This window comes from Schistocerca serialis, chromosome 2 (assembly GCF_023864345.2).
Source record: "Schistocerca serialis cubense isolate TAMUIC-IGC-003099 chromosome 2, iqSchSeri2.2, whole genome shotgun sequence".
Lineage (NCBI taxonomy): Eukaryota > Metazoa > Arthropoda > Insecta > Orthoptera > Acrididae > Schistocerca > Schistocerca serialis.
In genome coordinates, this window is record NC_064639.1 from 692,829,480 (window position 1) to 692,849,095 (window position 19,616).

General features: G+C 40.4%; 1 protein-coding gene across 4 annotated transcripts in view; it reads right to left on the reverse strand.

Moving 5' to 3' along the window:
* The window catches only part of LOC126457828 (protein N-terminal asparagine amidohydrolase-like), a 139,330-nt gene that overhangs the window by 22,236 nt on the left and 97,478 nt on the right, over positions 1-19,616 (reverse strand). For all 4 annotated transcript variants that reach the window (XM_050094457.1, XM_050094458.1, XM_050094456.1 and 1 more), the window contains exon 6: positions 8,561-8,661. In XM_050094457.1, the coding sequence (XP_049950414.1) occupies positions 8,561-8,661 (101 nt within the window). The remainder of the gene's footprint in view (positions 1-8,560; positions 8,662-19,616) is intronic.

The window sequence follows — 19,616 nt, forward strand, 5'->3', positions numbered from 1 at the left end:
AGCTTTCTTTGCTTTGCTTTGCTTTGCCTTGGGTGATCATTTTTTCCATGTTATCCTCCTACTGTTGAATTACATGACCAAAGAACTGCAGGATTCACTGGAAAGAAATACTGGATGACCTCTTCCCCAACCTGAGTTCTTGAAAGATAGATTTGTTGGTCTGTTTGGCCATCCATGATATTCTCAGCAGCCTCCTGTGCATCCACATCTCAAAAGCATAACCTCTTTTGTGGTCTCCTCCAGTTATTGTTCATGTTTCAATGCCATAAAGAAAAAGAAGAGGTAGAGATTTCAGCACTTTCAGTTCAGCATGTCTGGTTAGGGCTCAGTCTTTCCAAATCACTGTCAACTTCAATGCAGTTTCCCTACCCAGATCAATCCTGCATTATATTTCCTGTGTGGGCCACCCTCTTTCTGAACCATGGAGTCCAGACAGACAAAGTGATCCACTTCTCCATATTCAGATAGTACATCTGTAACTGGTAGTGACTCACCTCTGTCAGTTATCGCAATCTTGGTTCTTTTTCTTATTAAATGACAATCCAAGTTCTTCACTTTCTCTCTAAATTCTATCCAGTGGTTCCTTCATTTCCACTAGTGATTCTGTGTACAGTGTGATTCCATCAGTGAATCTTACATTACTGGTTCTTCATCCTCCAATTTAGATCCCACCAGTCCTGCCCTGAAAACTTTTCCTCATAACTTATTCTCTATAAACATTAAATAGAACTGGTGACAGAATGCACCCCTGTGTAACTCCTTTATGTGGTTCAAAAGGGTATGAAATAGTTTTATCTAGTCTTATTATTACTTTACTATCAGAGTAGAGATTTTTGATAAGCACAATAAGATGATCAGGAATGCCTATTTCTGCTAGTATGCTCCACAGTTCTTTCCATCAAACACCGTGGAAAGCCTTGCTATAGGCCAAGAAACAAAGAACTAAAGGTGTTATTGAATTCCTTACATTTTTCAATTACCTGCCTGACACCGAGAATCTGCTATTGTATTTCTTTATTATGCACAAACCCAGCTTGCTGTGGTGGTATTTCTTTATCAAAGTAAGTTCTCGTTTGTTCTTGGATGACATTAAGAAGAATGTTGCTAGCATGTGAAATTAATGAAATGGTTCTGTAGTTCTCACAACACTGTGCATTTACTTTCTTATGAAACAGAATCGCTACCAGCGTGGTAAAGTTCTCTATTAGATTAGATTAGATTAGATTAGACATTAGATTAGTACTTGTTCCATAGATCATGAATACGACACTTTGTAATGATGTGGAACGTATCAGGTTAATAAAAGGTATCTACACAAGATATTACATTACACAAAATATTACATGACACTCAAATTTTTAATTTTTTTTTTTTTTTTTTTTGTGGGGGTTGGGGAGATTACCCACTTATTATATCCAAAAAATCATCTAATGAGTAGAAGGAGTTGCTATTAAGAAATTCTGTTAATTTCCTTTTAAATGCTATATGGCTATCTGTCAGACTTTTGATGCTATTAGGTAAGTGACCAAAGGCTTCCGTGGCAGCATAATTTACCCCCTTCTGAGCCAAAGTTAGATTTAACCTTGAGTAGTGAAGATCATCCTTTCTCCTAGTGTTGTAGCCATGTAGCCATGTACACTGCTATTACTTTTGAATTCGTTCGGATTGTTAATAACAAATTTCATAAGTGTGTGTGTGTGTGTGTGTGTGTGTGTGTGTGTGTGTGTGTGTATATATTTAATAACAAAGATGATGTGACTTACCATACGAAAGCGCTGGCAGGTCGATAGGAACACAAACAGACACATACATACACACAAAATTCAAGCTTTCGCAACAAACTGTTGCCTCATCAGGAAAGAGGGAAGGAGAGGGAAAGACGAAAGGAAGTGGGTTTTAAGGGAGAGGGTAAGGAGTCATTCCAATCCCGGGAGCGGAAAGACTTACCTTAGGGGGAAAAAACGACGGGTATACACTCGCACACACACACATATCCATCCACACATATACAGACACAAGCAGACATATTTAAAGATCCGTCTGCTTGTGTGTGTGTGTGTGTGTGTCTATATATATATATATATATATATATATATATAATGGAAGGAAACATTCCACGTGGGAAAAATTATATATAAAAACAAAGATGAGGTGACTTACCGAACAAAAACGCTGGCAGGTCGATAGACACACAAACAAACACAAACATACACACAAAATTCAAGCTTTCGCAACAAATTGTTGCCTCATCAGGAAAGAGGGAAGGAGAGGGGAAGACGAAAGGAAGTGGGTTTTAAAGGAGAGGGTAAGGAGTCATTCCAATCCCGGGAGCGGAAAGACTTACCTTAGGGGGAAAAAAGGACAGGTACACACTCGCACACATGCACATATCCATCCACACATACAGACACAAGCAGACATATTTAAATATGTCTGCTTGTGTCTGTATGTGTGGATGGATATGTGCGTGTGTGCGAGTGTATACCTGTCCTTTTTTCCCCCTAAGGTAAGTCTTTCCGCTCCCGGGATTGGAATGACTCCTTACCCTCTCCTTTAAAACCCACTTCCTTTCGTCTTCCCCTCTCCTTCCCTCTTTCCTGATGAGGCAACAATTTGTTGCGAAAGCTTGAATTTTGTGTGTATGTTTGTGTTTGTTTGTGTGTCTATCGACCTGCCAGCGTTTTTGTTCGGTAAGTCACCTCATCTTTGTTTTTATATATATATATATATATATATATATATATATATATATATATATATATATATATATATATATATGATTATAATAGAGGGAAACATTCCACGTAGGAAAAATATATCTAAAAACAAAGATGATGTGACTTACCAAATGAAAGTGCTGGCAGGTCGACAGACACACAAACAAACACAAACATACACACAAAATTCAAGCTTTCGCAACAAACTGTTGCCTCATCAGGAAAGAGGGAAGGAGAGGGAAAGACGAAAGGATGTGGGTTTTAAGGGAGAGGGTAAGGAGTCATTCCAATCCCGGGAGCGGAAAGACTTACCTTAGGGGGAAAAAACGACGGGTATGCAGTCTGCGCCCAATAAGATTACCATATTCCTGTACATAGCCATGAAGATAAACGTATAGACACTTTTGTCAAGTATCAGAGATATATGTGAGAATAAGATTAACGTACCAATACCAAAGGAACTTCAGATTGTCAATTTTGGTCACTGTTAATCTGCTACTCTAAGCGGCATTACTCTAAGTAGCATTTCTATCCTCTGACCTAACGGCAAAAGATAAACACGCCACGATAAGACCACGAGACACTCGCACACACACACATATCCATCCACACATATACAGACACAAGCATGTCTGCTTGTGTCTGTATATGTGTGGATGGGTATGTGTGTGTGTGCGAGTGTATACCCGTTGTTTTTTCCCCCTAAGGTAAGTCTTTCCGCTCCCGGGATTGGAATGACTCCTTACCCTCTCCCTTAAAACCCACATCCTTTCGTCTTTCCCTCTCCTTCCCTCTTTCCTGATGAGGCAACAATTTGTTGCGAAAGCTTGAATTTTGTGTGTATGTTTGTGTTTGTTTGTGTGTCTATCGACCTGCCAGCGTTTTTGTTCGGTAAGTCACCTCATCTTTGTTTATATATATATATATATATATATATATATATATATATATATATATATATATATATATATATATATATATATATATATATATATATATATGATTATAATAGAGGGAAACATTCCACGTAGGAAAAATATATCTAAAAACAAAGATGATGTGACTTACCAAATGAAAGTGCTGGCAGGTCGACAGACACACAAACAAACACAAACATACACACAAAATTCAAGCTTTCGCAACAAACTGTTGCCTCATCAGGAAAGAGGGAAGGAGAGGGAAAGACGAAAGGATGTGGGTTTTAAGGGAGAGGGTAAGGAGTCATTCCAATCCCGGGAGCGGAAAGACTTACCTTAGGGGGAAAAAACAACGGGTATACACTCGCACACACACAAATACCCATCCACACATATACAGACACAAGCAGACATGCTTGTGTCTGTATATGTGTGGATGGATATGTGTGTGTGTGCGAGTGTCTCGTGGTCTTATCGTGGCGTGTTTATCTTTTGCCGTTAGGTCAGAGGATAGAAATGCTACTTAGAGTAATGCCGCTTAGAGTAGCAGATTAACAGTGACCAAAATTGACAATCTGAAGTTCCTTTGGTATTGGTACGTTAATCTTATTCTCACATATATCTCTGATACTTGACAAAAGTGTCTATACATTTATCTTCATGGCTATGTACAGGAATATGGTAATCTTATTGGGCGCAGACTGCATACCCGTCGTTTTTTCCCCCTAAGGTAAGTCTTTCCGCTCCCGGGATTGGAATGACTCCTTACCCTCTCCCTTAAAACCCACATCCTTTCGTCTTTCCCTCTCCTTCCCTCTTTCCTGATGAGGCAACAGTTTGTTGCGAAAGCTTGAATTTTGTGTGTATGTTTGTGTGTCTGTCGACCTGCCAGCACTTTCATTTGGTAAGTCACATCATCTTTGTTTTTAGATATATATATATATGGCAAGTCATTAATATATATTGAGAACAGCAGAGGACCCAAGACCGAACCTTGTGGCACCCCATTCTTGATTGTTCCCCAGTTTGAGAAATCACCAGTTTTTAGCATATTATGTGAACTGCTTATTTCAACTTTCTGCACTCTTCCAGTTAGGTATGATTAAAACCATTTGAGTACTCCCATTCATACTGCAGTACTTGAGCTTATCTAGAAGTATTCCATGATTTACACAATCAAAAGCCTTTGATAGATCACAATAAATCCCAACAGATGACTTCCAATTACTCAGAGCATTTAATATTTCATTAGTGAAAGTATATATAGCATTTTCTGTTGAAAAACCCTTCTGGAAACCAAACTGTTTCATGTTCCATTATTCCATGTGCTGCTGCATATTTCATGCATGATTTTCAAACCAAAATCATCACAGGCTTTGATCATTTTAGCAGCAATGAGGCAAGGTCCAGGTACTTTATTATTTTTCAATTTATCTATAGCTTTTTTGGACTTCTTATTTTTAAGATATTGCATTCCTTCTCTGCTGGAGACCAAGTTTTCCATTTTCATCTATGCACAACTTGTTGCAGTATGTTCTCCACCAACCAGCAGCTAGTTCAATGTTGGTTATAGTTCTGCCATCTTCATCTTCTATAACCCATGTTCTTGGTTTGAAGAATCTCATTAGTTTCTTTATTTCATTGAACACACACCTGGTCTCATTTCAATCCCAGTGTTTCTCAATTCTCTCATGTTTCACTGATGTAATTATTTTTGTCCCTCTAGCAGCTTCTCTGTATTAATGCCAATAACTTGTGGTACTGCTGAGTTCCCAGTAATCCTCTCATCTTCAGTACTTTTCTGTGCTTAATGATATTTATGGTTCCACTTGTAAGCCAGTTATTTTTATTCTTCATCTTTTTGCTATCCTTGACTACTTCCTCAGCTGTTTTAATTAATGTCTCCTTTAACAATTTCCGTTTCTCTGCAGATCTCATATTACTTGACTGACTGGTCAAACATGTTTCTTAGACTCGATTCCTAAAAATTTCAATTTGTGTTTTGATCAAGACTTTTTGCTTTTGGAGGCATCCCTTTACAATTCAACACTTCCATTCTCAGTTCAAGACATAGAAGCAGATGGTAAGGACCACAGTCAGCACCAGGAAGAGTCTTAATGTTTTTAACTGATGATCTCCATCTTAAGTCAATCAAAGAATAGTCTATCTGATTACAGCATGTTCCACCTGGTGAAGTCCAGGTGTAAAGTCTTCGTGGATAGTGCTGGAAGCAGATGATGAGTGTAACAAACTTATTTTCCTGATAGAACTGAATCAGTTGATCTCCACAGTCATTTCTTTTGCCTAAATCATGACAGCCAAGTACTTCATTTGATGAATACCATTTCTCTACGTTAGCATTAAAAATATTCTTCCATATGGTAACTCCCTTCTTGGGTATTGACTCTAGACAGATGGAAAGCGACTCATCAAATTCTTCGAACTCTTCCACATCAGCAACGAAGTTGGTGCATATGCCCAAATTACATTTAGCTTGCAAGGTCTAGTGTTGAATTTCTCTAGTATTATTTGGTTACTGACAGGCTTGTACTCAATCACTGCACTATTACATCCCTTCTGTACTAACAAGCAACACCATTGATGGAGTTATCTGACCTATCAGAAAAATACGCTGCATTATCATTAAATGTTTTGAAGTGCCCAGTGCCTTTCTAGTGAATCTCTGCTAATCCTAATACCCCCATTTTAGTTTGATGGTGTTCCCTTCACACAATCTGTATTTTTCCAGTCTGACGTAATTCTTGAACATTCTATGTCACAATCTTGTGTATATTCATTTGGATGTTCATAGTTTTGCTTGTGGCTGCCCCTCCTTCCCCGGTCACGGAAATCTTCCCCGGTCCTGGAAATCTGACTGGAGGACTATTTATATCTCCAGACTGCCTAATAGCAGGCAAATCCATGATGGGTTTTCTTGTGAACAAAACAATGGGTTGGTTTCCCATTGCCTTCCTCTGTCTGTTGGAAATATAAAAGAAAATATACAGGACCAAGCAGAAGTAGTTATCGTGGATAAGGAGGTAGGACAAACCAAGAGATCGCACAGACAAGGTCACTAAATCCTTGAAATAGGACTACTCTCTAACTTAATAAATACTTTATTATGCACATCTTTACCCACAACCAGATGTCTTTCCATAGTCAGAATTATCCACACTGAAAGAAAGTTCTGTCTGCCACCTGCCCCTAAGTACAAGTTGTGATGTCAAAATATTTATATACGAGGGCAGTTCAATAAGTAATGCAACACATTTTTTTTCTCGGCCAATTTTGGTTGAAAAAACCGGAAATTTCTTGTGGAATATTTTCAAACATTCCTGCTTCGTCTCGTATAGTTTTATTGACTTCCGACAGGTGGCAGCGCTGTACGGAGCTGTTAAAATGGCGTCTGTAACGGATGTGCGTTGCAAACAACGGGCAGTGATCGAGTTTCTTTTGGCGGAAAACCAGGGCATCTCAGATATTCGTAGGCGCTTGCAGAATGTCTACAGTGATCTGACAGTGGACAAAAGCACGGTGAGTCGTTGGGCAAAGCGTGTGTCATCATCGCCGCAAGGTCAAGCAAGACTGTCTGATCTCCCGCGTGCGGGCCGGCCATGCACAGCTGTGACTCCTGCAATGGCGGAGCGTGCGAACACACTCGTTCGAGATGATCGACGGATCACCATCAAACAACTCAGTGCTCAACTTAACATCTCTGTTGGTAGTATTGTCACAATTGTTCACCAGTTGGGATATTCAAAGGTTTGTTCCCGCTGGATCCCTCATTGTCTAACCGAACACCATAAAGAGCAAAGGAGAACCATCTGTGCGGAATTGCTTGCTCGTCATGTGGCTGAGGGTGACAATTTCTTGTCAAAGATTGTTACAGGAAATGAAACATGGGTTCATCACTTCGAACCTGAAACAAAACGGCAATCAATGGAGTGGCGCCACACCCACTCCCCTACCAAGAAAAAGTTTAAAGCCATACCCTCAGCCGGTAAAGTCATGGTTACAGTCTTCTGGGACGCTGAAGGGGTTATTCTGTTCGATGTCCTTCCCCATGGTCAAACGATCAACTCTGAAGTGTATTGTGCTACTCTTCAGAAATTGAAGAAACGACTTCAGCATGTTCGTAGGCACAAAAATCTGAACGAACTTCTCCTTCTTCATGACAACGCAAGACCTCACACAAGTCTTCACACCCGAGAGGAGCTCTCAAAACTTCAGTGGACTGTTCTTCCTCATGCACCCTACAGCCCCGATCTCGCACCGTCGGATTTCCATATGTTTGGCCCAATGAAGGACGCAATCCGTGGGAGGCACTACGCGGATGATGAAGAAGTTATTGATGCAGTACGACGTTGGCTCCGACATCGACCAGTGGAATGGTACCGTGCAGGCATATAGGCCCTCATTTCAAGGTGGCGTAAGGCCGTAGCATTGAATGGAGATTACGTTGAAAAATAGTGTTGTGTAGCTAAAAGATTGGGGAATAACCTGGTGTATTTCAATGCTGACTAAAACAACCCCTGTTTCAGAAAAAAAAAATGTGTTGCATTACTTATTGAACTGCCCTCGTATCATGAATTTGATCTGTGAATGGACAATTAATCTAAATCTAATTGGAAAATTCCTAAAATCAGAACCCAGATAGACTGGTATTGTAGACCACTTGTTACCGTGGAGCAAGTGGATTTTAATTCCATCCAGTTCATCTACCTCATCTGCCAACCAAAAGTTGCACACACCCACATTGTTTATACTCATAAATTACTGTAAAAAATAAAGAAAATATGTGCATTTTATCAGCATTTTATATCATTATGAATAACAAGTAGAGCTAAGAGTTTGTTGGAGGCTTTCCTGCTAGTAAAAGAATACAGGGAATAACTCAAGTATTAGTGACTACATTTTACTCACTCTTAGTTTACTACACAGCTGTCGTGCATGCCGTAGACCTTCATCTGGTCCTCTGTCTTTGTACACAGCAGGAAACAATTCACCAGTCTTGACATTAATTCCTGAAAAACATATTCTTGTAATATTACTACAACAATGCCTAGCCATATGGGTTAAAATTTGGATGAGAAAAGTATACTGTACACACTGCCGTCAGAGGCATTAAAGCAATGTGAACATTGAAGAGAACACAATGAAAACTTTTGTTACACGTAGTGTACCACATTATTTTGTCAAAGAAAAAAAATGTTTAGGTATGATGGAATACACTCCTGGAAATGGAAAAAAGAACACATTGACACCGGTGTGTCAGACCCACCATACTTGCTCCGGACACTGCGAGAGGGCTGTACAAGCAATGATCACACGCACGGCACAGTGGACAACCCAGGAACCGCGGTGTTGGCCGTCGAATGGCGCTAGCTGCGCAGCATTTGTGCACCGCCGCCATCAGTGTCAGCCAGTTTGCCGTGGCATACGGAGCTCCATCGCAGTCTTTAACACTGGTAGCATGCCGCGACAGCGTGGACGTGAACCGTATGTGCAGTTGACGGACTTTGAGCGAGGGCGTATAGTGGGCATGCGGGAGGCCGGGTGGACGTACCGCCGAATTGCTCAACACGTGGGGCATGAGGTCTCCACAGTACATCGATGTTGTCGCCAGTGGTCGGCGGAAGGTGCACGTGCCCGTCGACCTGGGACCGGACCGCAGCGACGCACGGATGCACGCCAAGACCATAGGATCCTACGCAGTGCCGTAGGGGACCGCACCGCCACTTCCCAGCAAATTAGGGACACTGTTGCTCCTGGGATATCGGCGAGGACCATTCGCAACCGTCTCCATGAAGCTGGGCTACGGTCCCGCACACCGTTAGGCCGTCTTCCGCTCATGCCCCAACATCGTGCAGCCCGCCTCCAGTGGTGTCGCGACAGGCGTGAATGGAGGGACGAATGGAGACGTGTCGTCTTCAGCGATGAGAGTCGCTTCTGCCTTGGTGCCAATGATGGTCGTATGCGTGTTTGGCGCCGTGCAGGTGAGCGCCACAATCAGGACTGCATACGACCGAGGCACACAGGGCCAACACCCGGCATCATGGTGTGGGGAGCGATCTCCTACACTGGCCGTACACCACTGGTGATCGTTGAGGGGACACTGAATAGTGCACGGTACATCCAAACCGTCATCGAACCCATCGTTCTACCATTCCTAGACCGGTCTAGGGAACTTGCTGTTCCAACAGGACAATGCACGTCCGCATGTATCCCGTGCCACCCAACGTGCTCTAGAAGGTGTAAGTCAACTACCCTGGCTAGCAAGATCTCCGGATCTGTCCCCCATTGAGCATGTTTGGGACTGGATGAAGCGTCGTCTCACGCGGTCTGCACGTCCAGCACGAACGCTGGTCCAACTGAGGCACCAGGTGGAAATGGCATGGCAAGCCGTTCCACAGGACTACATCCAGCATCTCTACGATCGTCTCCATGGGAGAATAGCAGCCTGCATTGCTGCGAAAGGTGGATATACACTGTACTAGTGCCGACATTGTGCATGCTCTGTTGCCTGTGTCTATGTGCCTGTGGTTCTGTCAGTGTGATCATGTGATGTATCGGACCCCAGGAATGTGTCAATAAAGTTTCCCCTTCCTGGGACAATGAATTCACGGTGTTCTTATTTCAATTTCCAGGAGTGTAGATAAAAAAGCACATGTCTAGAAGCAATGTATTTTACCTTATGATTATACACATCCAATATGGCAGTCAGAATTCAAAGGCAACATGATACTCGTCTCATATACATGAGGGTGAAATACTTATAAATGTGAATTTTTGTTCTATGCGTCTTTCTGTAAACAGAGAGAGGTGCAATTTCTGTTCATTGTTGCTTTCATTCCAAGTGATTGTTCTTCACACCTAGAATGTTGTTGTACCACTTATTTAGTCAGGATCAAGAGCAGAATCTTCAGAGCAAGGGATATTGTCATCTGTTGCACAATGCATATAATCAAGTTTATCACAACAGACAATGTACAACCATTCGAAATTTTGAAAAGACAGTTTGGGGACAAAATCTTCAGAAAGACTCAAGTATATCCATGGCACAAACAGTTTTTATGAGGATGAGAAATAGTTGAAAATGCAGCTGACCAACGTTGTCTGAGGACCAGCACAGGGTGGCTACTCAAACTTGGAAAAAGTTCCCTGGGAATTCCAGATGTGAGGTGGAAGAGGTGTCAAGAAGCTCCTGAAAAATTATTAGTGAGTGGGGAGGGAGGGTGGGGTGGGAGGGTGAGTAGGGCAGCATACCATAGTAATGACTTTTCTTTCTTTTCTTTCCTCTTGGCTGAACTATACACCAGCCATAAGCAGTAGCTTAACCACAGTTATCACACATCGATAATTTATATGGGCTAAAATTCATATAATTAAGGGGCTCCGGAAAGGCTCAAAATCATGAAAAGTTCAATTTTTACTCTTTTGCGTTTTCTGAATCTGCAGACTATTACCTTTTAATAGATACATAATTTATTCAATTCCGAAGACTACAACTATTTTTAAATTTTTTTTGAAATGTGTTCTACATGGGCGTGACCCACTGTGGCGCTGTTAAACTGCTGTCAAATGGTGTTATTATTAACGTCCGTGTTCATCAGGTACATTTTAGTGATGTGAGATAAAGTATGTGTTGTGGCTAACCTGTGATGGTTCAATATATATCGCTGGTGTGATTGTCGATTGTTTCATGTTTATTTACTCTGTCGTTATCTCGAAAATATTCGTAATTAATTCTGTTTCTTGAGTCTCTGTTTTGTTGAAGTATAATAATGAGTAAAAGTAAAGTTATTAGAAATCCTCTGAAGGCTTTTAAGAAAAGGAGAAATGTTGGAAAGCCAAAGGTATGTGTTATTACTGTAAACAATAAAGACGATAACCAAGTGAGTCAACCTAACCTCTCAAGTACACCTGCCCATAGCAGTCAAAGTGGGAAAGAAAATACTTCACAGAAGAAGCTTGGTTCAATGAGTGAAAACTATGAATGTTTTATGGGCGAATCGGATGTGAATGAAATATTTGATATGTCAGTTCTCAAAGAAATTTTTTCAAACTGTGTAAGATGTATTCATTGTAGTGAAGCTGGTCTGGAACTCTCCATAATAAAGCACGTAGGACTTGCTAGTGAAATACAACTGAAATGTGATAAGTGTTCATACATGACCACCTTTTGGAACAGTGTTGCAGTAACTGCAACTGAAGAAAATGGTAGCAAAATCTACGAACACAACATTAGATTTGTTTATTCCTTGCGTTCAGTTGGTAAGGGTGCTACTGCAGGTGCAATTTTCTGTGGCATCATGAATCTTCCCAATCCCCCAACTAAGTTTACGACCTATAATAAATTAATAGGGTCTAAAGTAGAAGATGTCTGTATAGAATCTATGAAGAACGCTGTGGAAGAGGCAGTATTGGAAAATAATGGTAACAGAGATTTGACTGCAGCGTTCGATGGTACCTGGCATAAACGGGGACACACATCTCTTCATGGTGTAGTATCTGCCACCAGTATGTATACAGGGAAAGTTTTAGATGTAGCAGTAATATCAAAGTATTGTAGATGTCCACAAAAATATAAAGGTACACATGAAAATAATTGCAAAGCCAACTATAGTGGCAGTAGTGGAGGAATGGAAGTGGCTGGTGTTGCCAGTATATTCCAGCGTTCTGAGGCGTGTTATAAAGTGCGATATGTTAATTACCTTGGTGACGGTGATTCTAAAAGTTTCAAACATGTTCAAGGACTGAAGCCCTATGGTGATGATGTTGTAGTGCAGAAATTTGAGTGTATTGGACACGTACAGAAGCGAATGGGAACAAGACTTCGGCGACTGAAAGCTTCGTACTAAAAACAAAAACTCAGTGATGGTAAAGGGTTGGATGGGATGGGAAGGGAAGGTTAACTGACAGTGTAATTGACAAAATACATAACTATTATGGAATGGCTATTAGGCAAAATACACAAAGTGTCGACGAAATGAAGAAGGCTGTTTGGGCTCTTTTTTTTTTTTCATACTTCTTCAACCGATGAAAATCCCCAACATAGCTTGTGTCCCAAAGAAGAAGACAGTTGGTGTAAATATAACAAAGGATTGTTAACTGGTGAAGTGTACACTCATAAGCATAGTCTGTCTCATGCAATAATGGAGGTGATAAAACCTATTTTCAGAGACTTAGCAGCACCTGAACTGTTGAAAAAGTGTATTTACGGAAAAACTCAAAACCCCAATGAAAGTGTAAATAGTGTTATATGGTCGAGAATCCCCAAGACTGTATTTGTTGGAATAGAAACACTTCACTTTGGTGTGTATGATGCTGTTGCGACTTTCAATGATGGCAACATTGTAAGGTGCAAGGTATTTAGAAATATGGGAATGAAGATAGGTTCTAACATGGTACGAGCGATGCTTGCTTTAGACAAGGAACGCCTTCGGGCTGCAGACAGGGCTGTAAAGAGTCTAGAAATACAAGCAAGAGTAAACAGGAGGAGGAACAAGAGGAAGCTGGAGGAGGAGTTTGCAGAGGATGAAGATAATCCATCCTATGGACCTGGAATGCACTAAAAAGTTAATCCAATCTTTGTCGCTCGATTCCCAAAACTTTTATTTTCTCATACTAATTACATGTTTCCTAAGGATCTACCAAACATATTTGTTTCAAACTTTCAGTAAATGTTACACAGTACCTTCTGCATAATTTAACACAGCCTTTTTCCAAAAAACTGTATATTTTTGAATATATAAATAAAAAATTGCAAAAAAATGTTGTGAATTTTCATTACAATTCAAAAAAAAATCATCTTTAATAACTGAACTAAAATTTTGTAAAATCCCTGTGTTAAGTTGTAGCCCATATTCCAATAAATAATCTGTAAAAAGTTCAACTTCCTACCTCAAATACTTTGTGAGGAAAGATGTAATTTATAAGCGTTATTTTAACATTGCAAGTATAGGGCGTTCCGGAGCCCCTTAATACACTTTGAAATGCACTGACGGAAAAAAAAAATTCCCAAACAGAAAATTAATATAGTCATGAAATTTTGGGAATACGTTTGTCTAGGTAACGTATTTAAGGGATTACCACTGCATGATCACAGGTTAATGTAAACGCAAGATAAGCCGTTGCAAAAGTCAAATTCAGTGTAACCACCAGAATGTTGAATACAAGCATGCAAATATGCATACACTGTGCTGTACAGATACCAGATGTCAGTTTGTGGAATGGAGTTCCATGCCTGTTGCAGGTGGTCTGTGAATATAGGGAACAGGGATGGTTAATGCCTTTGTGGATGACACTGAAGTTGTCGTGACTGGAGACAGATCTGCTGATTGAGCAGCCCAAAGAAACATGTCAACACACTGTTGAGTAAGTTGGGTTACAACAGCAGTATGTGGGCAAGCGTCAGCCAATTGGAAAATGCCCCCCTGAAATGCCGCTCATGAATGCAAGCACAACAGATCGAGTCACCAGACGGACGTACAAATTTGCAATCAGGTTGCTTGGGATAGCCACGGGAGTGCTCACTGTCATACAAAATTGCACCCCAGACCCTAACTCCAGATGCAGGTCCAATGTGTCCAGCACGCAAACGGAATGTTTGCAGGCTCTCGACTGGCCTCCTCCTATCCAACATGTGGCCATCACTGACACCGAAAGAGACCCAGACTTCATCAGGCAACACAACAGACTTCCATCTTGCCTTCCAATGAGCTCTCACACAACACCACTCGAGTCACAAACAGCAATAGTTTGGGGTCAGTGGAATGCACGATACTGGGCGTAAGTTTCGAGCTGTCCTTGAAGTAACCAATCTGTAACAGTTCGTTGTGTCACTGTGGTGCCAACTGCTGCTCAAATTGCTGCAGCAGATGCAGTATGATGTGGCAGAGCCGTATTCTGAACACAATAGTCTTCCTTCTCGGTAGTGCCACGTGGCCTTCTGAAGCCCAGTCTTCTTGCGACCGTACATTCTCGTGGCCACCACTGACAGCAATCATGTACAGTGGCTATGTTCCTGCCAAGTATTTATGAAATATTGCAGAAGGAACATCTAACTTCTCATAGCCCTATTACATGACCTCTTTCAAACTCAGTGATGTATTGATAACGGCATCTATGACGCCTTAAAGGCATTCATGACTAGCATCAACTCACTATGTTCAATCTCAAAGCAAACCTGACTTCCATTCTCGCAATGGTGCAACTACCGCCGCTCTTATGTGACTAGCACGAAATTTGAGTACACATTATCTTTCAGATGTAGAAACACACCTACCAGCTTTCATTTATGTCTTACAACTCCCTCTTGTTGCTGCGATTTTTTGTCAGTTGTTAAGTATTTTAAAATTTGTGATTTATAAAACTCAATAATTTTAAAATACTTAATAACAAAAGAAAAAAAATTAAGATCTGTGATTTATAAAACTCAATTTGTGACTTATAAAATTCAATAAAGTTGACAAAATGCCTATTGGCTTCTGTCTCGGGTTCTTTGGCTGACATTCATCTGATGATTTTACTGACGTTTTGCCAGCACGAGTGGCTGGCATTGTCAAAGCTTCACCCTCCACCACCGGCACACATCATGTGTGGATGGATATGTGCGTGTGTGCGAGTGTATACCTGTCCTTTTTTCCCCCTAAGGTAAGTCTTTCCGCTCCCGGGATTGGAATGACTCCTTACCCTCTCCCTTAAAACCCACTTCCTTTCGTCTTCCCCTCTCCTTCCCTCTTTCCTGACGAGGCAACAGTTTGTTGCGAAAGCTTGAATTTTGTGTGTATGTTTGTGTTTGTTTGTGTGTCTATCGACCTGCCAGCGCTTTTGTTCGGTAAGTCACCTCATCTTTGTTTTTATATATAAAATTCATATTAAATTTAATTCTGGACTCATTTATAAAATAATTATATAAATTAGTAAAGATTCTTTTTGTGCCAAGAAAGTTTGTAAACTCTTTGGAGTATTGTTAGTACCGCAGAAAGTTAGGAGTGGTGGGCATGCCTCAGATGGAATCAGATGTGTTTTTGATTGTGTCCCTAATAATGTAATTTGTGGTGTGGTAAAAATGGAGATTGTGAAGTCATTGGGGTATAGAAGAATGGGATAAAATAAAAAGATATTCACAGCAACAGGCAAGTCTTCATCAGTTATTTCGTCTTCAGGAACCTGTTAAATCATAATTACAGCCTCAAGAATGTACCCTAGACACAACAAGACTTGGAGCCAACAACAACAAGATAATGAAGATACGTAAAAAGATTTTCTTTTGTATATCTTACGCCTCTTGAAGCTATCAAAATTTGTGCAAAGACAGAGAATTTTAATAGTTATGTGTGGGAGGGTAAGATTACAATGTGCCCATTTCAGTCGTAGTTGCCAATGTCATGCTCTTAACATTGGCACAAGCTTGCATTGTCGGCTGTTAGGAGTGTTCAGTGCACTTTGTTTTCAGCCACACTTTGTACTTACATTGTGTGCCTCTACACATGGACAGCAGGCTCACTGATACTACATGCACTGCGCATGTGTCTGACTAACAGTCATTCCTCGCCAGGTGACGCTGCTATCATCTGGATGGGTTTATATCAACAGCAGGTCAAGGGTCATAATGTTCTGGCTGATCAGTGTCTGACGGCAGTGTAATACCACTTTTTAGCCCCATGTCAAAGATGTTTGTCAAAGAAATTTTGTGAATATTTGATTATATTCCTTTGTCAAAGAAATATGGTAATGTAATAACAGCCTAAGCATTAAGTAATAAAAACAAAGGAAGACTTGAATTTAATGTAACACCAATATCTACATCATTGAAGATAGATCACAGCTCAGTTGGACAATGATGGTGGAAAGAAACCACTGGCATCATATTAAAGAAACCAGCCAAGCAGTCCCCTGGAGTAATTAATGGAAACCTACATTAGGATGGTATGATTGTGGTTTACTCCTGTTCTATCTCTACAATGTATAGCAGTATGCAAATTAATTGGAAAAAGATGATTAAACTTCAACGGTGCACATTTATTACTATATTTGTATAATATAGTTAGTTGCTTAATGAATATTAATAACTAATGTGCCCTCCTTTTACTTTAAAGAGCTTCTGAGTGCATTGTGGCAGATTAGAGCAAATGTTTTGTAGTTCACCATCATGAAACCACACTTTTACCAGATTTACTAATATGCATTCTTTTGTTGATCAGACCACTTTATTAAAGCACCTTTTCACAATATCCCACAAATTCTCAATGGGATTTAAGTCTGGTTAATAGCCAGGACACTCAAGTAAGCTAATGTCATTTTCTTCCACGAAAGGCTTGACTGCTTTATAAGTGTGGCATGAGGCCAGATCATGGTGAAATGTTTCCCCACCATCTGCAAAGGCCTGTAGCAATGGCACAATCCTGTTCATAAGGATTTCTATGTCACTGACTAAATTCATCATGCCATCAACTGAAACTAGTGCCCCAGGGCCACTTGCCATCAAGAAATCCCAATATATTTTTTGGGAGGGTGTTTTACACCCTGTTCAAGGTGCTCAGCTGTTACTGTCTCACAGCTGCTTTGCTTGACAACTTTTGCTCTGCATCTTTGAACAACAAAATTGCATGTTTCCAGTCATTGGATGTCCAATATTTAGATATTTTGGCTCATGCCAACCGTTTTTTCTTCATGGCAGCTGTTAACAACTGCTTCTTTATTGGTTTTCAAATCTTCCGCTCACAATCAAGAAGACTATGTCATACCGTTGAAGAGCCAATTTCAACTCCAGTAGCCAATAAATCTCTCTGGAGGTCCTTACTTGTCTTGTGAGAATGAATTCTAACATTTCTAAATAGAGTTTTGTCATTTCTAGGGGTACTTTTTCATTTTCATCCACATCTGCCACACCAGTAACAGAGGCAATGCCTCTTATAGTCTAGATATGTGTTCATGAAGAGCAACCATTTTTGCCCACTTCTTCAGTAAAATGTCTATTTCAACACATTCCTTGTAAAATAAGAGCTTGTCACATTAAATTGGCACACTACTGTAAATAGAATACCACTGCAGTGGCATGCAATTTTGTCATATGATGACATGGTTGGAGACCGTGGCTGTTATTTGAAGACAAATGTTGATGGTGTTGGGACAGCAACTAGCCACAAATTTACTTTCCCTTCCTTTATTCAAAGGGTACCATTACCGGTTTTGAATCGTGATTCATCTTCAGATGGTTTACACGCTTTCCTTATAACATGTGGTGTGTTTTTTACAGATTAATTGTCATGAAATGTCAGTTTGGAGTGTTTGTTTTCACTGCAGTTGTATGTAAACAGAGATAAAAAATACCACGAAAATGAAATATACCATAAAGATTTTAACCAAACCAAAAATAATACAGTCTTAAATTAACAAAAAGGGGACTATCTACTTTGAACAAAAGGCAACAGGCAACTCATGAATTTAAGTAATTAATGACAATTTTCAAACTGTGCTTGAGAAATATGTGCTACATTATGGACCTCACATTATGCATGAGTTTGGTTATAGTGAATGACAGATAATCATTACTGATTACAAGTATACACACATCTCACAGAATAGTACTATATAAGACAATGTTGTCCTAAAACGGTACACCAATTAGAAGAACTGCAAACTGCAGACAGAACTGCAAACTTCAGACAACCCAAACTTCTTTATAAAACATTTTTTCAATAAGAACTTCACACTGGCATGTTTCAACTTGTCTTTATAATAGCAAGACAGAGGTTTCAAAGCCACATTTTACATTGTAAGACATTTCCAGGGACAGGCGTGGCCTTTGGCCATAATTTACTGGTTATGAACTGCAAATTAAAACTCGAGAAACTGCAAAAAGGAAGAAAATTATGGATATGAGACCTGGATAAATTAAAGAAATAAAATGTTGTTGAGAATTTCAGAGTATTAAGCAATGTACACTGAAGCAGAGGAAAGAGTGCAATAGAAGACGGATATATTGAGGGGAATTAATAAGTAACGTAACACACCTTTTCTGAAAGTGGTTGGTTTTATTCAGGATTCCAATACACCATATTATTCCCCACTCTTTTGGCTACAAAACCTATTTTTCAACATAATCTCTGTTAAATGTGACAGCATTGCACCACCTTACTGGGAGGGTACGTATGTCTCCGAGGCACCATTCTGCTGCATCAATAACCTCCCCATCATCCACGTACTGCTGCCCACAGAGTGCAGCCTTCATCGAACCAAAAAGAAGGAAGATAGAAGATGTAAGGTGCGAGGTCTGGACTTTAGGGTGGATGAGGCAGAACAGTCCAATGAAGTTTGTAAGCTCCTCTCGGGTGTGCAGACTTGTGTGAGGCCTTGTATTGTTATGGAGAAGGAGAAGTTCATTTGCATTTTTGTGGCGACAAACACCCTGGAGTCACTTCTTAAATTTCCTAAGAGTAGTGCAATACACCATGTGGGACAGCATCAAATAGAATAACCCCTTCAGAGTCCCAGACAAATGTCATCATAACTTTACCAGCTGAGGATGTGGCTTTGAACTTTTCCTTTGGAGGAGAGGTGATGTGGTGCCACTCAATGAATTGCCATTTTATTTCTGGTTCATTTCCTTTGACAATGTTCATTGTCACAAAAAGCCTCAAAACATGCAAGAAATTCCACACAGATGGTCCTTTGTTGCTCTTTATGGTCTTCTGTTAGGCAGCGTGGAACCAAGTGGGCCCATACCTTTGAGTAGCCCAGTTGGTGGACGAGTGTGTCAGTGCTACCAATAGAGACATCCAGTTGAGCAGCAAGATATTTGTTTGTGATCCATTGAACACCTCGAACAAGAATGTCTGCACATTCCAACACTGCAAGTGTCACAGTTGTGTGTGGCCAACCAGCACATGGGAGATTGGACAGGTTTGCGCACCCCTGTTGCGATGACGACAGACATCTTGTCCAATGAATTGTGCTTTTGTTCATTGCAGAG